Below are 17,926 nucleotides of genomic sequence, written 5' to 3'. Positions count from 1 at the left end.
CTGAAAATAGATTAAAAGTGGAAACAGACAAGCTGGGAGGAGAAGGGGACAGTCTGGTGCAATGCAAACAATCCATTAAAGTCTTGCTGGGCTTGTGAGATTGCACAGAAAAACATTTTGTTTATTTTTATATCTACGTGCAGTAGCTCAGTGACAGTCTGCGCGGCACTCGATTGTATGGATTTCAAGCTAAAGCTTCCCCGCCCCTTGCTCCGAGTATTGATTCAAAGCTACAAGAGCAAGAGAGGGGTTTAGGACGTATGCGTGTGTCGAGACTGTACCTGGACGGAGATGCTTCTGTTCTGACGGGACACGTTGATGTTGTGTGGTTGTCCGTTGGCCAGGTTACGCTGGTCCACATCTATTGCAAACGGCTCCCTCAGACCGCCGAGGTTATACCGGACCTGCAGTGAGCCTTGAAGAGACCCGCAGCCGCGGCTGAAGTTTTGCTGTTTCAAGTGAGAACCGGCAAACTGCAGGCGTGCATGTCAGCCTTACCATTGTTTCTCAACACCAGAGCCAGGTAGTCCTGTGTCTTGGAGCTCACGTACATGAGAATTGCAGGAGAACTGGATGTGCTAAAACTGAGGGTCACTTCTTCCTTCGTTAGGTTCACGTCGTTTGGCATCAGCTGTTGCGTCAAGGCTTTTGTGTCTTTACTGGCCCCTGGAACTGGTTCAGGCATGAAGTTGTATTTGACCAGTGTTCCTGCCTCAAAGAAGCCACCAACATCTGGGTGAGAAGGAGGAGAAAAAAATATAAAAAAATTTAATTATATCCTCAATTGAGAAAGGCACACACAGAGGAAATACACGAGTGCATCTGCATGTGTTCCAGAAAAGCCAGCGAGAGAAAAGAGAAAAAAAACAAACAAAATTAAGAAAGTAAGAAAAACACCTTGGATCATAACCAAGCCACAGGGAGCCACTCGCTGACTCATACATGCAAAGACATAAGCTGGTAAACATAATATTTAGCCAGAGGGGAATAAACACACACATGAATACGGTTGTGTTCTGCAGGTGTAGTAAAGTGGGTATTAAATTGCTGCTCTCCAGCACCTGAATCCAAACAATACGCCATTTACCAGTACATTAACGAACCTAATGGCATGCTTTTACCATTCCAGGGGGCTTATTGATTCTCATAATCAAACGTTCAAAAGAAGCGCCCTTATTTTCTGTAACCTATATAAGTTATGCTCTTTGTTTGGAGTGTGTGTGTGTGTGTGTGTGTGTGTACATTCGGTCTGGATCTGCTAAAAAACAGACAAACACCATCAACTTAAAAAGAAGGCTTGTGCAAAATACAAATAGAAAAGTGTTTGTTTTTTCTTTTTTTCCCCGTGTAGAATACACTGCGACATGTTTGTCTTATCCCTCCTGAACACAAAATTGCAACTGAACACATTTATATAAATTTTATAAAGCTTCACTGCACCCCTGTCTCCCACCAGACTCAGACTGATAAATTCTTCATGCTACGCTACTTAAATTTAATAGAAGCCTTATTAATAGAAAATGGGAGACTTTGCTGGCTGGAATATTCTTACGGGGGAAAACCTTTCATACATTTAGATACATTTCAAAGCTGAAAGAGGCCCATTTAGCAAATTGCTTTGTGTTTATGACAAACACTGTTTGTAAGTACTCTTGTATTACTTTCTATGCCGGCATTTAAGAAAGTTTACTAAAGCTGCTCCAAATTATATCCACAAAATTCACACAATATTTAGCACCCTGCAGAGTTTGCAGATGTTTCCACATTTTGTTCCCCTCTCACATTGGAGGTCTGTAACAAGAATTCAACATTTCTGTTCATAGATGCGCATGTGGTTTCTTATCCTGATGCATTCTGTCAACCTAAGCCAATCTGGAACAAACTTCCAGAAAACCACAAAAATAGTTGCCTTTGATTAGTAGTAAGTGGAATATTGATCAACACAATTGATGTACATCTGTTTGATGATTTTGTGAAATGCATTTGACAAAATGCAGTGCATTGAACTGCCTCGTTGCTGACGTGTGCTACACGAATAGTTGACTTGGCATAAGCCAGCAAAAAAAAAAAAGCTGAGTATTTAAAGTTTTAAGCACCTTTTAAAGCAACATTTTTCACCAAATCTGTGGGCAACCAACCTCCATCTCTGCCTAGCTGGAGGGAAAAAAAAAAAAAAAGTGACTCACTCAAAGCCCAAAGCTTCAGAGGCAACATACAATTTTCTGGCAAAATGAATGAGAAAAGCGAACCAGAGCCACAGCATGTTCTGTGTGATTGTGTGACTGCAGAGGTAATACAGATGTGGGTTGCTTGCGCTCGGGTATTCATTTGTGTATGTACCTTTGAACGCAGACACCCAATGGCCCCCAAGGGCAGAAAAGCAAAAAGAATGGGAGTGTATAATAATAACACCGGAGGGTCCCCTAAGCGCTGTGTAAATATGGATACAATGGAAATGCACTGTGCAATTATGGCTGACTCCAAGCATTTTTCACTCACTGGGAGGATGGGTTAGGTAGGTGGAAAAGGTGATGGTACATTAAAGAGGGAAGAATGGAAAAACTTTGGAAAAGGGCAAAGAAACAAGACACGGAAAACAGAATATAATGAGTGGGAGAAACTTAAAAAAAAAAAAAAAAAAGCAGACTGAAACCATTTTTGGGAAAATGGGAAAAATCTAAGGGAACAGACGATGAAGAAGTTAAAGTGACGTGCAAAAAACCAAACAGACACAAGGGTGTGCTCTCTCCCTTTCGTCTGCTTCTCTGATGTGTACCCATGCAATCCCCCCCCCGCCACAAGCCCCACTCCACAACCTGCACATAGTCACACACACACACACACACACACACACACTCGTTCACCCCTCCACACAAGACCCTTCCTCTTACAGAGACAGTAGGCTAATCTTTATTCTTTAAATCTTGAAATACTTCATTGCTTCTGACAAAATTCAAAGGAGGTCTTTTCATGTCTTATGCTAGCACTATCACTGCACACTGCCATTCTCTGTCATGGCACATGAGGACACACACACACACACACACACACACACACAAAAAGAGACATACACAAGCACAACTACCCACAAAAAGATGCACACTGCTTTTCTGTCATCTTGTCACCCCCCTGCCAAGAGCGCAGGGGAAAAACACCATTCAACTTTAGGAAACAAATTAATTCACGTGTCGGAGATCAACTCTCTGACTGGGAGCTAGCAGAACGCCTCTGACAACATTGCTGCTCTTCTCCCCTGAGTACTTTACAAAAACTTGTTCTGGGAAGTAGAACTTTAATAGACTATCTAATGAATCCCAATGAAACAAACATGGTGTTTTAGCACTACGCAGCAAAGCCGAAGCAGAGCTACAGTGTGACATTTTCTGTCTGTGATCTTCCAAAAACCTAAACACACCCACATTTTTTGCAAAAGTAATTTATTATTTCGTTTTATTTTTATTCATGTCCCCGAGTTTGATCTCCCAGGTCTGCCTTTCCACATCCTCAGTATTCAGCAAGCGCACCCCAAAGTCAGGGAGAATTGGTAGGTAAGCACAATATCACTGCCAATCGATGGCTTTTATCATAAGCCCAAACACTTTCAACACAGACGGCTGCAAACTGAATAGGAAGTGAGGACAATCACAAAGCGCAGCAAAAATCACAGTAGGGTGTCGGCCAATGAAGCTCAATAAAGCATAAGTACTATAACAGTAATTCTGGTGCTATTTGACTCTGGCTCTGCAGCCTAAAAAAGGGACTGTGAATGATAAAATTCTTCTACAAATGGCTTTGTAGAAGTGGATAAGCCCAGGCTCAGGGATTTTGTGTTATATTTTGAAATAAAGCAACTATTGTAAGTTTGAAGAGAAAATCCTACAAATGAGGAACCATAAAAGTCTTGAAATGTATTTGTAGTTTTTGAATTGGAATAGTTTGAGGATGTACAGAACTTTGTATAAATAGTCCTGGCACATTTTGCTTCAATTGCAAACTTAAGTGTACTTCAGTCAACTACCTGCAACCCCATCCCATCTCTCCTCACATTAAGATCACAGAGGAATACACAAGTCAGCTCTCTCAACTTCAGACGACCAGGAAATCTCCAGAGCCCTGACAGTATTTCTACCTGCGCTGACCAACTGGTGCCCATTTTCACTCACATATTCAACTAGTTACTGGAGCTGCGTGAGCTTTAATTGTTCCACTATCATCCTGGTTTCCATGAAGGTGTTGCCCAGACGTTTGGGGTGATGAAATTCTTTGAGTGACTAGAATTAAATCATCTAAAGGAGATCACAGACTTACTGCTGGAGAATACATTTGCATAAGACACTAGAATACACACTGAGGCTGAAACTGGTACATAAAAAAAAAAAAGTCCTTACCTTTGGTGCAGAATGGGCCATTGAAGGCGGTGGTGGTGCAGTCACATAAATACCCGTTATACCTCTCCACACACTTCCCTCCATTCCTGCAGTACATCCCAAAGCTGGTGCAGTGACCCTGGCAACCAGACATAACCCCTGGCGTGACTTTGGCTCTCTCTTCCAGGTTGAGGGTGATGCCATTCATTCGTAAGGCTCGGATACAACCCAGAAACCCCCGCTGGCCCCCCGCAGCACCTGAGAGGCGACAGAAAGGGATCAGGCAAAGAAATGAAGAGCATGGAGTAGTTGACAAATGGGATTCAGGGTTACAGGAGTCACTCTGAATGCAAGAGGCTCCATTTTAATCAGTTTTGGAAGCGCTAATACGCCGGAGCCTGGAGGAAGCCACTGATGTTATGCTAATCTTTCAAACTGCGACACTGTTCTTGAAACAACCTTCAACTCATTTGATTTTTCACTAATTAGAAAAGCCTAATGAACACGGTTTCTTAATGAACACCTCGCAAGCACGCACATGCTAATGGGCGCATGGAACGTATGCAAAACTACATACTTCAGACAAACACATTCAAAACGCGCCACACACAGTGTACCTGATTTCAATGAGTCAATACAAACATTAATGGGTTGCCTTGGGGTGTCAATAGCTATTTTTATAAAATGCTTCCATTGTCATTCTGGTCTAGCACCATTACAATCTAACTACCCATTAAAATGGACAAGGTAAGGGCGTTAAATAGATGAATTTGGAGCTAAATGACTAAAGCAATAAACACACTCATAAACATGCACCTACAGGTATCGATTTGAATATACAGGCACCTGACGTAGGACAGAAATGCAGGTATGCACACGCATACATGATGAACACCATCATTAACAAGAGCCACGGGACATTTTAGGGATTCAAGTCTCCAAATTGGATCCTCTTGCTTAGGGAGAAATAACAACTTGAAAAGGACATATAAGGAAACTTGAATGTGCAAATTGTTTCCTCCCTCATCAGCATTTTCACATAAAGGGAAGAAAAGAAACTTAACTACTTAGCTGCGGGATCGCAGAGATAGAAAGACGACCGAAACATGCGCTGGTTCTCTCCGGCCAATGCATCATTGACAAATCAGGATGCAGGTGGGCTTTCACCTGCTTTCTCCACTTCCAGACTCATAAAGAATTACACTCTTAGTAGACCTCTTAATTAATCTATTTTGTAGCACTGATTGGCTGGAGGTTTCTGCCACCTGTTTACCCAGGGCTAAATCAGTCTCTGATTAAACGGACAGCAGGCTCTGATGCCTGCAGAGACTGAGGCAGGCACGCACACACCAACACATCCTGAAGCACAGGTGTGTCCTGCTTCTTTCTGGCTCCTAAATGCGAGCTAATAGAGCTTGATGGAGAGTGACTGCAGTCTATAATTCAAAAGTATTCACACGACGTATCAGTTACAAATTATATACTCAGGTAAAACTGGAAATGCGGAGATAAAACACTTGATCACATTTGAAAAAATGGCTTGTAAATAGAAAAGAAAAAGGAAAACAGTTTCTCAATTTTTTAATGCAAAAAAATTTAAAAATACAAAAGTCAACTACTATAAGATTAAACCCATATTAAAGCTTTGCCACTGTCTCAAAGGCTATAAAAAGTTAACTTCACTAAAAAATTGTGAAGGGTTTCTCACAAGAACAAATCACCTCAACCCATTCAATACATCAGCAAAGAATCTGATGCAGAGAAGTTCTGCTTGCTTTGCTTTTTAAAGAATATTTAGGACAGATAGATGAACAGAAATAGAACAGACCCTTTGGGAGAAAGATGCTTTGGACAGATTAATCCAGGATTTGTAGCATGGTAGAAGATGAGAGTGAACATGATATGCTTTGAGGCTTCATGTCTGAAATTGATAATTAGACACTGAGTTAACTTCTCCATCTTCAACATAATAGCACAACTAAAAGAAGATACCCCCCCCAAAAAAATAATCACAAAAGTTTTATAGTTGCTCCAATATTTGTCTGCCTTAAACACCAACAGTTTCCAAAACACTTTTCTTGGGCAGCCGACCAAACTTGTTCAAAAACAAAATCAGCCTGCAAATACCAATTACTGTCCAGGTACACTGAGCTCCACAAGTATTACAGTGCAGTGTAACAGCATTTCCCCCCAAAGATTTTCTTTGTTTTTCTGCTTTTTTGATTAATTAGTGCATTTGTATAGGATGCCGATGACCTAAATAAAAACCCAGTGCAACCGGCTGTGTTCAAAAGTCAGTCAATGTATTTATTGGCCGTGAAGAAATAACACCCTTAACACAAGTTAATCTGAAAGAAAAACAAACAAAATCCAGTTTTCAAAGGACAGTTTTGTGGAAAAAAAACCCAACAAAAAAAACCCCATCCAAACCAACCTGGCAAAAAAAATTTCCCCATTCTAATCCTTTCTAATACAACATCTTGAGCTTATCTATAGATTTTGACTGAACCACAAAATTGACAAAATTCCTCCACAGTGATGCAAAAAAAGCTACAATGTGATAGCCAGTGTTGCTGCTAAAGATAGCATAAGCAGCTATCAGGTTTAGAGGCTGAATAGCTTTTCAGAAAAGGTTAGTTTGGATAGTTTCTCTAAACGAATTAATCATTTGAAAACTGGGTATATTTCGTTCATCTGTGTCTGATATTAAAATTCATGTGATGATCTGAAACATTTAAGTGTAACAAAAAAAATGGGAACAAGAAATAGGTTTTTAAAAGACTTGGACAGATTCGTCACCTAAATGTAATTATTATTTCAATTATAATGTCATATTATTTTTGAATTTTACAACCAGCATTTTATAACTCAATACAATACATTCACAGCTCTGTAGGACTATCTCTTGTTTTACAGATAAAATGTTACCTACTGTCTTGACAGGTGAGTGCAGCTGGTTTTCCTGTGATGGGTGTCACACACATGCAGTGAGCGGTAACAAGCAAGAGCCCAGTCCATGCAGGCAGAAGCAAAAGAAAGAAAGACAGAAAGAAAGAAAAAAAAAACAAAAGACAGACAGCACAATCCAAGCATGAGAGGACTTAGAAAAAAAAAAAAAAAACAAAACACGAGTGCGAGAATTAATCAAAACGGAAATCAAAACCCAGATGGTGGCATAAAGCTAATAAAACACGGCAGGATTTTTAGCTACGTTCATGTATGAAGCGAAATGGGAAGCTAAAAGTTAACAGTGTGAAGTAAATGGCGGCAAGCTGATGGTGTAACATTTACTTTCAAAGCCATTACAGCAAATGAGCCACTGTGCGGTAAACAGTAAAGCAATCAAACGCTTGACAAGGAGTGTATTGATTAAGAGGGAGCGAAAGAGGTGATACACAGACAAACATGAGACCAAGGTTAGCGAAATCAAGCCTCATTTTGTCTTTGATGTGAGCAAGAGAGAGAAACACAAAGATCAATCAAACTGATTGTATTTGTACAGAATGCATTTCAGCCTCAGATCAGTGCAGCAGAAATCAGTTGTATTCACAGCCTGCTTCCCGCTATTATTTTTTAACATTCACGTCGATAGAAGGCAAAGACGAGTGTGAAGTGGTACGACGTGTTCCATAAGAAGACACAATCAAGTGAGTCAGGACAAAATCTTGTTGCCTGCTGAGCTCTTTCAGCTCTGTACACATCTCTTCATCAAACACTTAAAGATCTCTATCCAGGGGCCAAACCCCAGGCCCCTTCCTGTGACTGCTTGGGTCACTTCCTGGGACTTCTCAAGGTGTTGCTCTATTTAGGATTAAGCAGAGCTTAGAGACTTGATATGAGGCGGCCCTGTCACCTCATATGTGTGGCTACACACAGTCTTTCCTTTGGTAGGTTAGCGAGATATGCATCCAAAGAGAAGAAATGGATTACACTACAACCACCAACTTCATTATGTTATTTGGGAATAAAACACCAAGTAACGCATAACTGTGAAGTGAAACGGAAGTTTAATTTTTTTGTCCAGAAAAAAAAAAACGTATAAGAAGTGAGATGTGCATTTGTATTCAACACATTTAGATATAAAGCTTGGTAGGTTGTGTCATGCTTCTTCAGACCCTTTTATGTGAATAAAAGGGTCTGAATACACATTTGATTAAAATTTCAGGCTTTATAAGGATAAAAACAAAGAGAAAGTTAAAGTTACGTAGCCTTTTTAGTCCAGTTTACAGTTATGTGCTACTTTGTGTTGGTCTATCACACATGCGGTCAATAAAAACTGAATGAAGTTTACGGCTGTGAGATTTGAGGAAAAAGTTGAAGGGTATGAATACTTTTGCAGGCCAGTATATCTGCAGGTTGCACAAAGACAAAGCCTTTCTCAGTTCTTTCCATTTCAATAAATGTCACTGTGAGCAGAATGGGTTCCTGATAAGAAGATGATGTTCCAATCAGAGAAAAAAATGATGAGAGGAAGGAATTATATTACAAACGGGGATCAGGATTGTTAAGGCTATCACATCGGGATGCCTGATTGGAAATTTCAGCAATCTCTTTTGGGCGGAACTTTTTTTTTTTTTTTTCCACGAGATAGTGGGAAGTCTCAAACTTGCCTCAGCACTTTTCCTTCTATTCGCAAATCCCTAAAACTCTCTCAGCCCTGAAGTTTGCTTTGTAGAGTGCTGAAGGCTCAGCACAAAAGACAAACTGAAGCAGAAGTCAAGTCGCACGGTAAAAAATAGGACAGATTTTCTATTTTCTGTACTTATTGTGGGCTTAAAGCGTAGAACAGAGAAACAGCAGAAGCAACCCAACTTTCTTCCCCTGTCACTAAGGCAGAAGTTGCACCATCTAATAATCAAATAGTACAGATTGCCCCTCTTTGCAATGTTAATCCATAGCAATATAAATGTGTACTTAAGGTATTAAAGTATTAATGAAACGACCTTCCTAAGAGAGTCAGTTTTGCATTTATTAAAACTCAGATCACTGAAATGGATGACTTTCCAATGATGAGTGTGTGTGTCCACATATGTGCAAATGATTAAGCAAAACACATCGTTGTGTTTTTTTTTTTTTTTTTTTTGCCAGTCTGTCCTGGAGACTTTTAATTAGCAGTGGCTGTGGCTAAGCTGAACGGAACGTCTTAAAGGGCAGTAAAGCTGGCATATCCTTAATTTATGAATCATTCAGACGTTCTGAACGTGGTTGTCTCAATTGGAGGGCAGCACAAGTGAAAACAAAGTCCACATATAAACCCTTTTTTTTTAATAAGAATGGAAGACACAGAAGTTATTTTGTGCGATTCAAGTTCTAGACTATATATCCTTTACAAAGGCAACAATAAGTGTTCAGAAGGCAGTAAGATGCGTGCACAGCAGGCAGTCCTCTAAATGAAAAGTGAGCGTGTGTGTGTGTCGTACCGACGTAGAGCTGGCTGAACAGCTCTAGCCGTGTGTGTCCCTGTGCGGGCGCTAGCCGGGATGTCCGGTACACCTGGTCCACCTGGAGGACTGCTTCTTTGATGTTGCGCTCGGCCATCACGCGGTGCCACTGGTCGTCATTGAGGGGTGCAGCTGAGTGCACGGTCAGCTCCACAGGTCCGTTGCCAACATCGAAAGAGAAGGAGACCACCGTGGGGGCTGGAGGAAAAACAATGAGAAACCTTAGTCTCAAGAGTAAAGTCGTAACTGTCACGACAAAACACTGCAAAACGTTCAAATCCAAAACCAGCTGTTGAGATGTGGTCCAGTCGTCCGGTATAGACATCCAGTCAGTGGTCTAACGCCTCATTTGGTTCAGGTCCATTTATTTGCCAGATATAGATTTCAGTTTTGCACAACACGACTGCACACAGATCTAGACAGGGCCAATCCCACAGAATGTCGATTGGTGTCAAGACCTGTTGAATTTGCATATTAAGACGTTGTATTGCAGCATTCGCTGGTCCTGTTAGAGATGGCAAAGCCAGAGACTGAGATGATAAACAGGAAATTGCAAAAATAAATAATGATAATAAAAAAAAAGCTGCTGAAAGAAAAAGCAAAAAGATGTCCTTTTCAGATGCCAATGCTACACTGGTATACATTTTTATTATTTCAGTAAGACTTGACTTGAGAGAGTTATTTTGTATACGTAAGTTATGTAATTGAAGATTGCAAGTTGTGTGGCAGTCATTAATTTACTGAAATTTCATTTGTTAATTGCTTGCAGCAGACCAAAAGGGGGCAGTGTTCTTCCTTGATGGGTGTGACCCAATGTAAATCATTCATTGATATTTCTGATTCTCCGTGTTTGAGTGATTGACCTTTCAACCTGTGCACTCCAGATGTTGCCAGTCCATCAGAGGAAAGGTTACCAAGGAACGACGATCTAGCTTCAACTTTGTAAGCATCTACACATTGTATGTAACACGGAACAAACACGACTTCCCGGCGCATTTCCAGCTGTACCTAAGCCTGATGAAGTTATAGAAATAGTTCACAAACACCACCCACATGAAAGAGTATTTGTATTGTTTGAACTTTTACTTATTTTGACATTTTACAACTACAGATGTGTTAATGTGTGTTTTTTTTTCAGTCACGTTCTACTTTGTGTTTTTTAAAGATAAAGAATTGCACTTATAATGAAACAAATTGCTTTCCGTTTTTAACACTGCATCTTTTGTTTTTTTGAACAAACAGCTTCGTACCTGTACCTGTTAATCACAGATACAGTTCTTAAATTCAACTCGCCCTCGATGGGTTGGCGTGTGTGTGTGTGTGTGCGTGTGTGTGTGTGTGCGTGTGTGTAAAACCACAAACGTTTTTTGCAGGCAGGATCAGCTATAAGCAGTAAAGTCTTTATTTATTCACTGCCGCTGCATGCAGATTGTTCCCGGACATTGCTGTCCGCTTCGTGAGAGCTTACAGGTGCTGCAGATTCCTGATGCTGCTAGCAAAATCATGGCACTCAGCGTTGCATTAGTTTGTTTTCAACGGTTTGTGAAATTGCAAGTGTTAAGAAGTTCTGGACTTTGATTGAATCTTTCGGTATTGTTGGTTCTTTTTCTTCTTGCTTCCATTGTATGCTGTTAATGGGCTGCGCAGGCTGATGATGTCATTCTCTCATCCGTCGCTGTAGTGTCAGCACATTTTGATGAATAGCAATGAGTTTGAGTAGATGCATGTGGTACCAGATAGATACCACCATGCTGATGATAGTATCATTGCATCCCTAGTTACAATTTATTGGAATTTCATATGGTGGAGCCATCCGTTTCAACACATTAAAATGTTTTAGCATAAACCACTCAGTTGTAGTTCTGAACCAAGCGGTCTTTTGTTATTCAGGGGTATCAGTTTGAAAGGTCCTAAATATATATATGCGTGCTACAAATACAAATTATTAAATAAACAATTAATTAAAAATATATTATAGTTTGAGGTTGTAATGTGACAAAATGTTGAAGGTTGGTAAATGAGTCAGGTATGAAAGCCTGTAGCAGCTTCACATTTTCTTTCAACTCTTCAGACATTTTACTTGCTAATTCTCTGAATGCTTGTCGCAGTGAAATGTTGAGATATTTTACTTGATAACTCGAAGCAACAACAAAAGAAGTAAACACATTTTTATTTTTTTTTTTTGCTTCTAGAGAGCCAATTTTCCTTCTGTGAATTAAAATTGACTTGACTTCTTTCCAAATTTTGGTAATGCTGTAAGACTTATGCATTCTGGGTGCCATATTGTTGCTTCTGGCATCAATGTACTGCGCCATACTGATGATTAATCGCTCCGTGTTGTGCTGGCTCATTTTTGCTCCATTTGCCTGTGTATTTCAGAGGATAATTTTGTGTATTAATCAATAGGGAAATGAACTTTCTTCTTTTGTTTTGCCCAATCAATATTCCTGGCCTTTTCCTCCTTCTCATATCGCTCTCATCTAATTATATCTTTTATCATACAGCTATTTCTTCCAGTGTTTGGCCTTGCATCCTTTTTCACAACAAACTTAGTCTCTCTGGAGTTTTATATTATTTCTGTTTACTCATCTTCCTCTCACTTTGCTTTTTAGTACTTCTTGCTCTTACAGAATCCTCTGTTTACCGGCACCTTGACCCTTTCTTTCCTTCATCTGCACGTCGCTTCAATCCCTCTTGAAATTATTAGCATTTAGTTAATTTGCAGGCAAGCATAGTAAAATAGACAATATAGGACTTTGTTGCAATTCCTTAGGAACGCCTCTTGTTCTGTTTTCAAGGTCGGAGAACAGGACCGATTTAACACCACCTGCATTATCAAATAAGTTCAAGGAATAATCTAAGCAATCGTACATGAGCCATTTAAATTAACACAGAGCAGAAAACAAGCAGGAGACTTGTCAATTTTTCTATAATCTCCTGTATTTTGCTGCAGCAGGTATTGCAGATTTTGTTTTTCTAGTTGATTTAGGTCAATGGGAATAGAGAGACGTTCTCATCATGTCTTCATCTGGCATTCCAACTACCTTTACACAGACAAAGAAGTTGTTCTTTTGTATAACGTCTTAATTATTATAAAAAAACCATCTCCACGCAACAACAGCCGCAGCTTACACGCAAACATTAAAACAAGTTTTCCAACTGGAGAATATCTTACAACTCACAGTGACTTGCAAAAACAGTATAAAGCATTTTAAACGACTCATGATTTATTTAAATATTTTCTTTCCCAGGTTATATGCAGTGGAATGGAGATTTCCGTGGCTAAGCAGAACTGAAGACATGCACTAAACATTTCCTGGCTTTGTTTTATAATCAACCTTTACGATGGTTTATTAGAAACTCAAGGAGAGTTCATCGTAGGTTCACCAAACTCCCCGTCAATATTTTCAGTGTTTACAAGTGATGGTGCCCTAAAATTAACTGGAAGATAATTTCCGATCACCCTTAATATAATCAAATGGGGGAAAATTAATTCCTGGTTCTCAATCAGCTTTAATCATTTTTTTTCTTATTTCAATGCAAACAAACCTTGACATTGATGTGCTTGTCTCCATCTAATGCTAAATCTATGCTTAGTCTCTGTGGAGTTTCTGCTACTATTATGTGACAAGTGCTGCTTTAGAACTGTGACAAACCGCGTTAACTGTGCGCCTCATCTGTCTGTCTGATACCCCACTCTGCTTCACCTCTCCAGCTCCTTTGGTGTCTCCTCTGTGTGTTGTGCCTGTTATACTCCTTATCTTTTGTGCCTCTGCTTTCAGAAAGAGTCGATTTAAATGACAGTCCTCGTTTGATTTTCTTTGATTTTGTCAAACAAAGCTCTTATTTGGAGTGTTGTGCACGCACATAAACCTGAAGATCTGCTGCTTCTCACCGAAAGGGCGAAACAAAGAGCGATTGTCACGGCTAGCAGCTTTGGGAAGTTTCAGGGTTTGATTTGAGATATTGGTATTGTTTAAGTGCTCTATTGTTCATATTTTGATGGCAAAAGCATCTGTGAACCCTGAGCAAGTCAACCTCGCAAACTAAGACCCCCTTACCTTTCAACTAATTTAAGCTCAACACTGAGACAGTTGTAGTCCCTTCTCGACTCGTGCTGCCACGGCAACAGGACGCTTCCCTTCCTGCACCTCTTCCAGGTTGACATGCACCTGCTTCCTTGCTTTTTTTTTTTTTTTTTTTTCCCCCCCATTACAGACATAGCTTCGAATATACGCAGCCTACCTGCTGGTATATGGCAAGAATGAAAAGCCTGTAACTTGGAGCCACTCTCTCTTTCTGTTGCACAGTCTCGGTGTGTGTGTGCCATGTACTGTGAAGAACATCTGTTGTTTCAATGTCATACATGCACAACCCCCCATAATTATGAATGTGTGGGATTTAGCTCCAAGATGACAGCTGCTGATTGCTGTTTAAAATCTAAGTTTATTCGTTAAACATTTACAATGTATGGCATTTGACAGCCTTTAGTTCAAAGAATTAATGATGTCTGTATCCTCAAACCAGCCTGCAAGGTAGAGAGGTGTGATGCATTAAACAGGGAGAAAATGACAATCACATAGACCCCAGCGGAAACATAGCTTCAACAATACAGTATAATAAAGCTCATTTATGTGTGCGTTGTGTGTGTGATCTACAAGTTTTATTCCGGTGGGAATAAAAATAAAAACCTCCTCACAGTACAGAGTTTGTCTCATCTATTTGTGTAGATGAGAGAGATGTCAGAAGGTAATTGTGTGCGTGAATGCAATTTTCCATTGCTGTGTGTTTTTATATCTGCTTGTTGCTCCGTATGTGTCTTTTTTTTTTTTTTTTTGGTGTGTGTGTGTGTTTGCTTCTTGAGATTTAGGTTCGTATTTATCTTTTCAAACAAAGGCTAAAAAGAGCCAAGTTTTAAATTATGCAGCAGCACGGCACAATCGATGGATGATAAATCGCAAAAGAGACCGTGGATGACTTTGAGTAAAAACAGCACTGCTTGTGTGGGAATGGTTGCGTGCACTCGTGTGTTTGTCTAATGTAAAGTTCAGTTTAGCTGTTCTTTTGTTTTTCCAGGCAGCTGGTAGTGTATTATCTGTTTGATCTCTTTTCTGGTGCGCTTATTAAATCTTAGTTTTTTTTTGTCTTATTCGGTTTGTTAGTCTTTCACTTTTTCCCCAACCTGCAAGAGACGCTAAAAGAATGGAAGCCCTGCTTTGCTGCGAGCTTAATTCAAAGTGCAACAACAAACCTCGATACAGCTGTGACAGAAGTAACATTTAGGTTTGAATAAGAGAATTTACTGAACCAAAATGATCCCTCGGCTCCAACTTTTCTCATTTTGCTGCAGAAGTAAAAATCCATTTTGCCATCAAAGCACAGAATGACGGCTGTTTCTTTGTATTTAAAAGAAAGACAAACTTATGACTCCATCTTTTGAAAGTAGTGACATTTTTAAACTTTTTGCATCCCAAAACGAGAGGAAACATTAGATTCCTGCACTTAGTTCATTAGTAAATATAATCTATTTATGTGTAAAATAATCTCAGCATGAATATAGCTGTTCTGTGATTTGTTTCGTGTGCCTCAGGGGATTTCTAAAGAACATTTACTGAGGATGAAGAATGATGAAGACCAAGGGACACATCAAGCAGGTCAAGGTTAATTTAAAGAAGGGTTACACTGTAAAAAAGCTCTCACTACCTCACACCACATTCTTAAATTCATCATCAAAAAAAAAAAACAACAACATAAAAATTAAAGAAAGCATATGGCACAACTGCAAATCCAGCAAGACATAAAACTGACACATCAGCCAAGAAGAAGATTAATCAGAGAAGTACCAAAAAAACAAACAAACCCTGAGCAACTCTGGAGGAGCCACTGAGATCCACAACTCAGGTGGGTGAATTTACTGACAGGACAGCTAATAGGTGAGTAATCCACAAATCTGGCATGTAGGGAAGAGTGGTAAAAAAAAGAAAAAAGAGGAGGTCACTGAAATCCTCTCTGCAGTCTGGAACAAGTCCTGAGGGAGATGCAGCAGACAATATTTAGATTAGACCAAATGAGGGCAGCAGGGAGGTTAAGATGATAATGTATTAAACGGTACAAGGGGTACGAATGCTTTAGAAAGGAATATTTTGCAAAACAATTACTAATATTTCTAGGGAAAGCTGCACATCCTGATATCAAACTTACAGTATTTTGTCTTCACTTGAAGGCAGCTATGACACAGTTTGCAAAACTGAGGTCTCCAGTAGGAAAAGGACTTTTCTCTGCTGGATAACTAAACTTAAATATAACCTCTGGGTAAGACAGACCATGAGGCCTCTTGAGAGCTGAAAAAGTGGCATATGGCGCATACTTTCCCCTCAAGCCACAGAGAATTCAAAAAGTCAAGCACTTGGTGTGTTTGGGGACCTTCCTGAATGTCCTCGCTTCTGTCACTAGTTCACTTCTAAGTAAGTCTTCAGCATTTCCTTGCAAAAAAAAAAAAAAAAAAAAAAATATATATATATATATATATATATATATATATACATTATGTATCCACCCTTCAGTGTAAAGATTAAAAGAGGAATATGACTTTGAGCCTGCTGAGGTGAAAGTAATGTGTATTTTCTTTTTGAAAAAAAAAAAAGGTTTTGTGAGTGTATCAGTAAATGTGTGTTTCAGCGCTTTGAGCCCCTGCAATGGCAAAGCCGTGCTAGTCTAGTTTAATGCTGCCATTTCATGCCCTCTCTGGATTGCAGCAGATAGAGTTTTGCACCAGCAAGAGGGCAGAGATTATGTGTGTGTGTGTGCGCGCAAGTGTGCATATGAGCCGTTTTGCGACTGTGTGTCTAAACGTGTGCTGCGGGGCAAAATGCAAGATGATAGCAACGGAGGGAAGAGAGGAAAAAAAAAAAATCAATGTGGGGGCATTTTGAAAGCCTCGAGAGATACATGTACACACACATACACACGCTCACACACGCACTGCAGCTGTGACAGGCTGACTTACTGTCACTGTGCTTTATGTATGCGGTGGAAAGACGCGCACCGAACCAGTGTAGCAATTTCTCACACTGTTTGTGTTTGTAGAATTAAAAATATGCATGAAACAAGTGTTTGGCTTGTGGAGGAATTAGAAAAATAAAAAGCTTTTCGACCAGATGTGCTAAAAGCTCACCAGCAGACACCATCGTTTGGCATCAAGGGTTCAGACTAACCTTTAACAGATCATTTTTTAACATTTCTATTTCTTACAACATGAGCTTTGCATAAATTGCCCCACACCGTCTGCAAATGGTCAGCAAGCAACTCTGACCCAAATGTTCAAATCCTCCTAAAGCACAAAAAAAAACACGCAATTAACCACTAATCGACTTCCCCGCTGTGCCAGGACACAGTCTCACAATACGGCTCTGTGATTAATTTGAAAAGGTTTTAAAACGCCTGATGCGAACGGTTCCACTGTGGGAGCAGGGAATTTAATCTAAACCACCGAAACAGATCGTAGGAGCTCAGAGCGCGACATGTCAGCCATAAGACTCTGGGAGGACTTGATGGATGAGAAATGCGGCCTTCTTTGTGTCGCTTAAAAATGCAACTCCTCTCTTTCACATTCTCATCTATTTCGGTTATCGTTTGACGGGTTTGTGTTCAGAGGTCCAGCCGAATAAAAGCGACGGCGTTCTGAGAAGATAAACAGCAGCGATCAATCAAAACTTAGGAACTACTGACAGGTGTTCGAGATTATTGGCATGCAATGTTTCTACAGAATTTCACATGTTCATCGCATTACTGGGAAATAGGATGTCTTCTTACAGTCCGCATACGTACGCCAAAGTTTCAGATTTTTAAGAAGAACATAAAAATAATCCTTTTCCTTCCACTTTACACTTATGTGCTTATTGTGTTGATCTTTGGGGTCTTCACACATTTTTTTAAAAAGCTTAAAAATACACTGAAGTGTGTTGTAAAGAAACAATGTGAAATTTTTTTTTGTATAAATACAATTTTTACTTAAATTAAATTAAATACACTGCACAAAAAGACAAAAAAAATCGACCTTTTAAAGCTTTTCATTCTCCAATACGTCTTTGAACCAATATATGATATTCATTTTCAGGT

General features: G+C 39.7%; 2 protein-coding genes across 2 annotated transcripts in view; both read right to left on the bottom strand.

Annotated features, from left to right (window-relative positions):
• The window catches only part of LOC106906772 (contactin-associated protein-like 2), a 32,105-nt gene extending 26,562 nt beyond the window's left edge, over positions 1-5,543 (bottom strand). The window contains exons 1-4 of the mRNA XM_088001419.1: positions 5,432-5,543; positions 4,389-4,625; positions 499-732; positions 282-415 (exon numbers count right to left, since the gene is read on the bottom strand). Of these exons, the coding sequence (XP_087857545.1) occupies positions 282-415; positions 499-732; positions 4,389-4,625; positions 5,432-5,504 (678 nt within the window). The 5' untranslated portion in view covers positions 5,505-5,543. The remainder of the gene's footprint in view (positions 1-281; positions 416-498; positions 733-4,388; positions 4,626-5,431) is intronic.
• A 4,134-nt stretch (positions 5,544-9,677) lies between these two features.
• Positions 9,678-17,926, bottom strand: part of LOC106921924 (contactin-associated protein-like 2) — a 132,189-nt gene continuing 123,940 nt past the window's right edge. The window contains exons 14-15 of the mRNA XM_088001638.1: positions 9,788-10,006; positions 9,678-9,691 (exon numbers count right to left, since the gene is read on the bottom strand). Coding sequence (XP_087857764.1) covers positions 9,678-9,691; positions 9,788-10,006 — 233 coding nt within the window. The remainder of the gene's footprint in view (positions 9,692-9,787; positions 10,007-17,926) is intronic.

This window comes from Poecilia mexicana, unplaced genomic scaffold (genome assembly GCF_051168715.1).
Source record: "Poecilia mexicana isolate PSO_F unplaced genomic scaffold, ASM5116871v1 scaffold_20, whole genome shotgun sequence".
In the NCBI taxonomy this organism is placed as follows: Eukaryota; Metazoa; Chordata; class Actinopteri; order Cyprinodontiformes; family Poeciliidae; genus Poecilia; species Poecilia mexicana.
The sequence above is the reverse complement of the archived record's forward strand: the minus strand, read 5'-3'. Positions and strand labels throughout refer to the sequence as shown.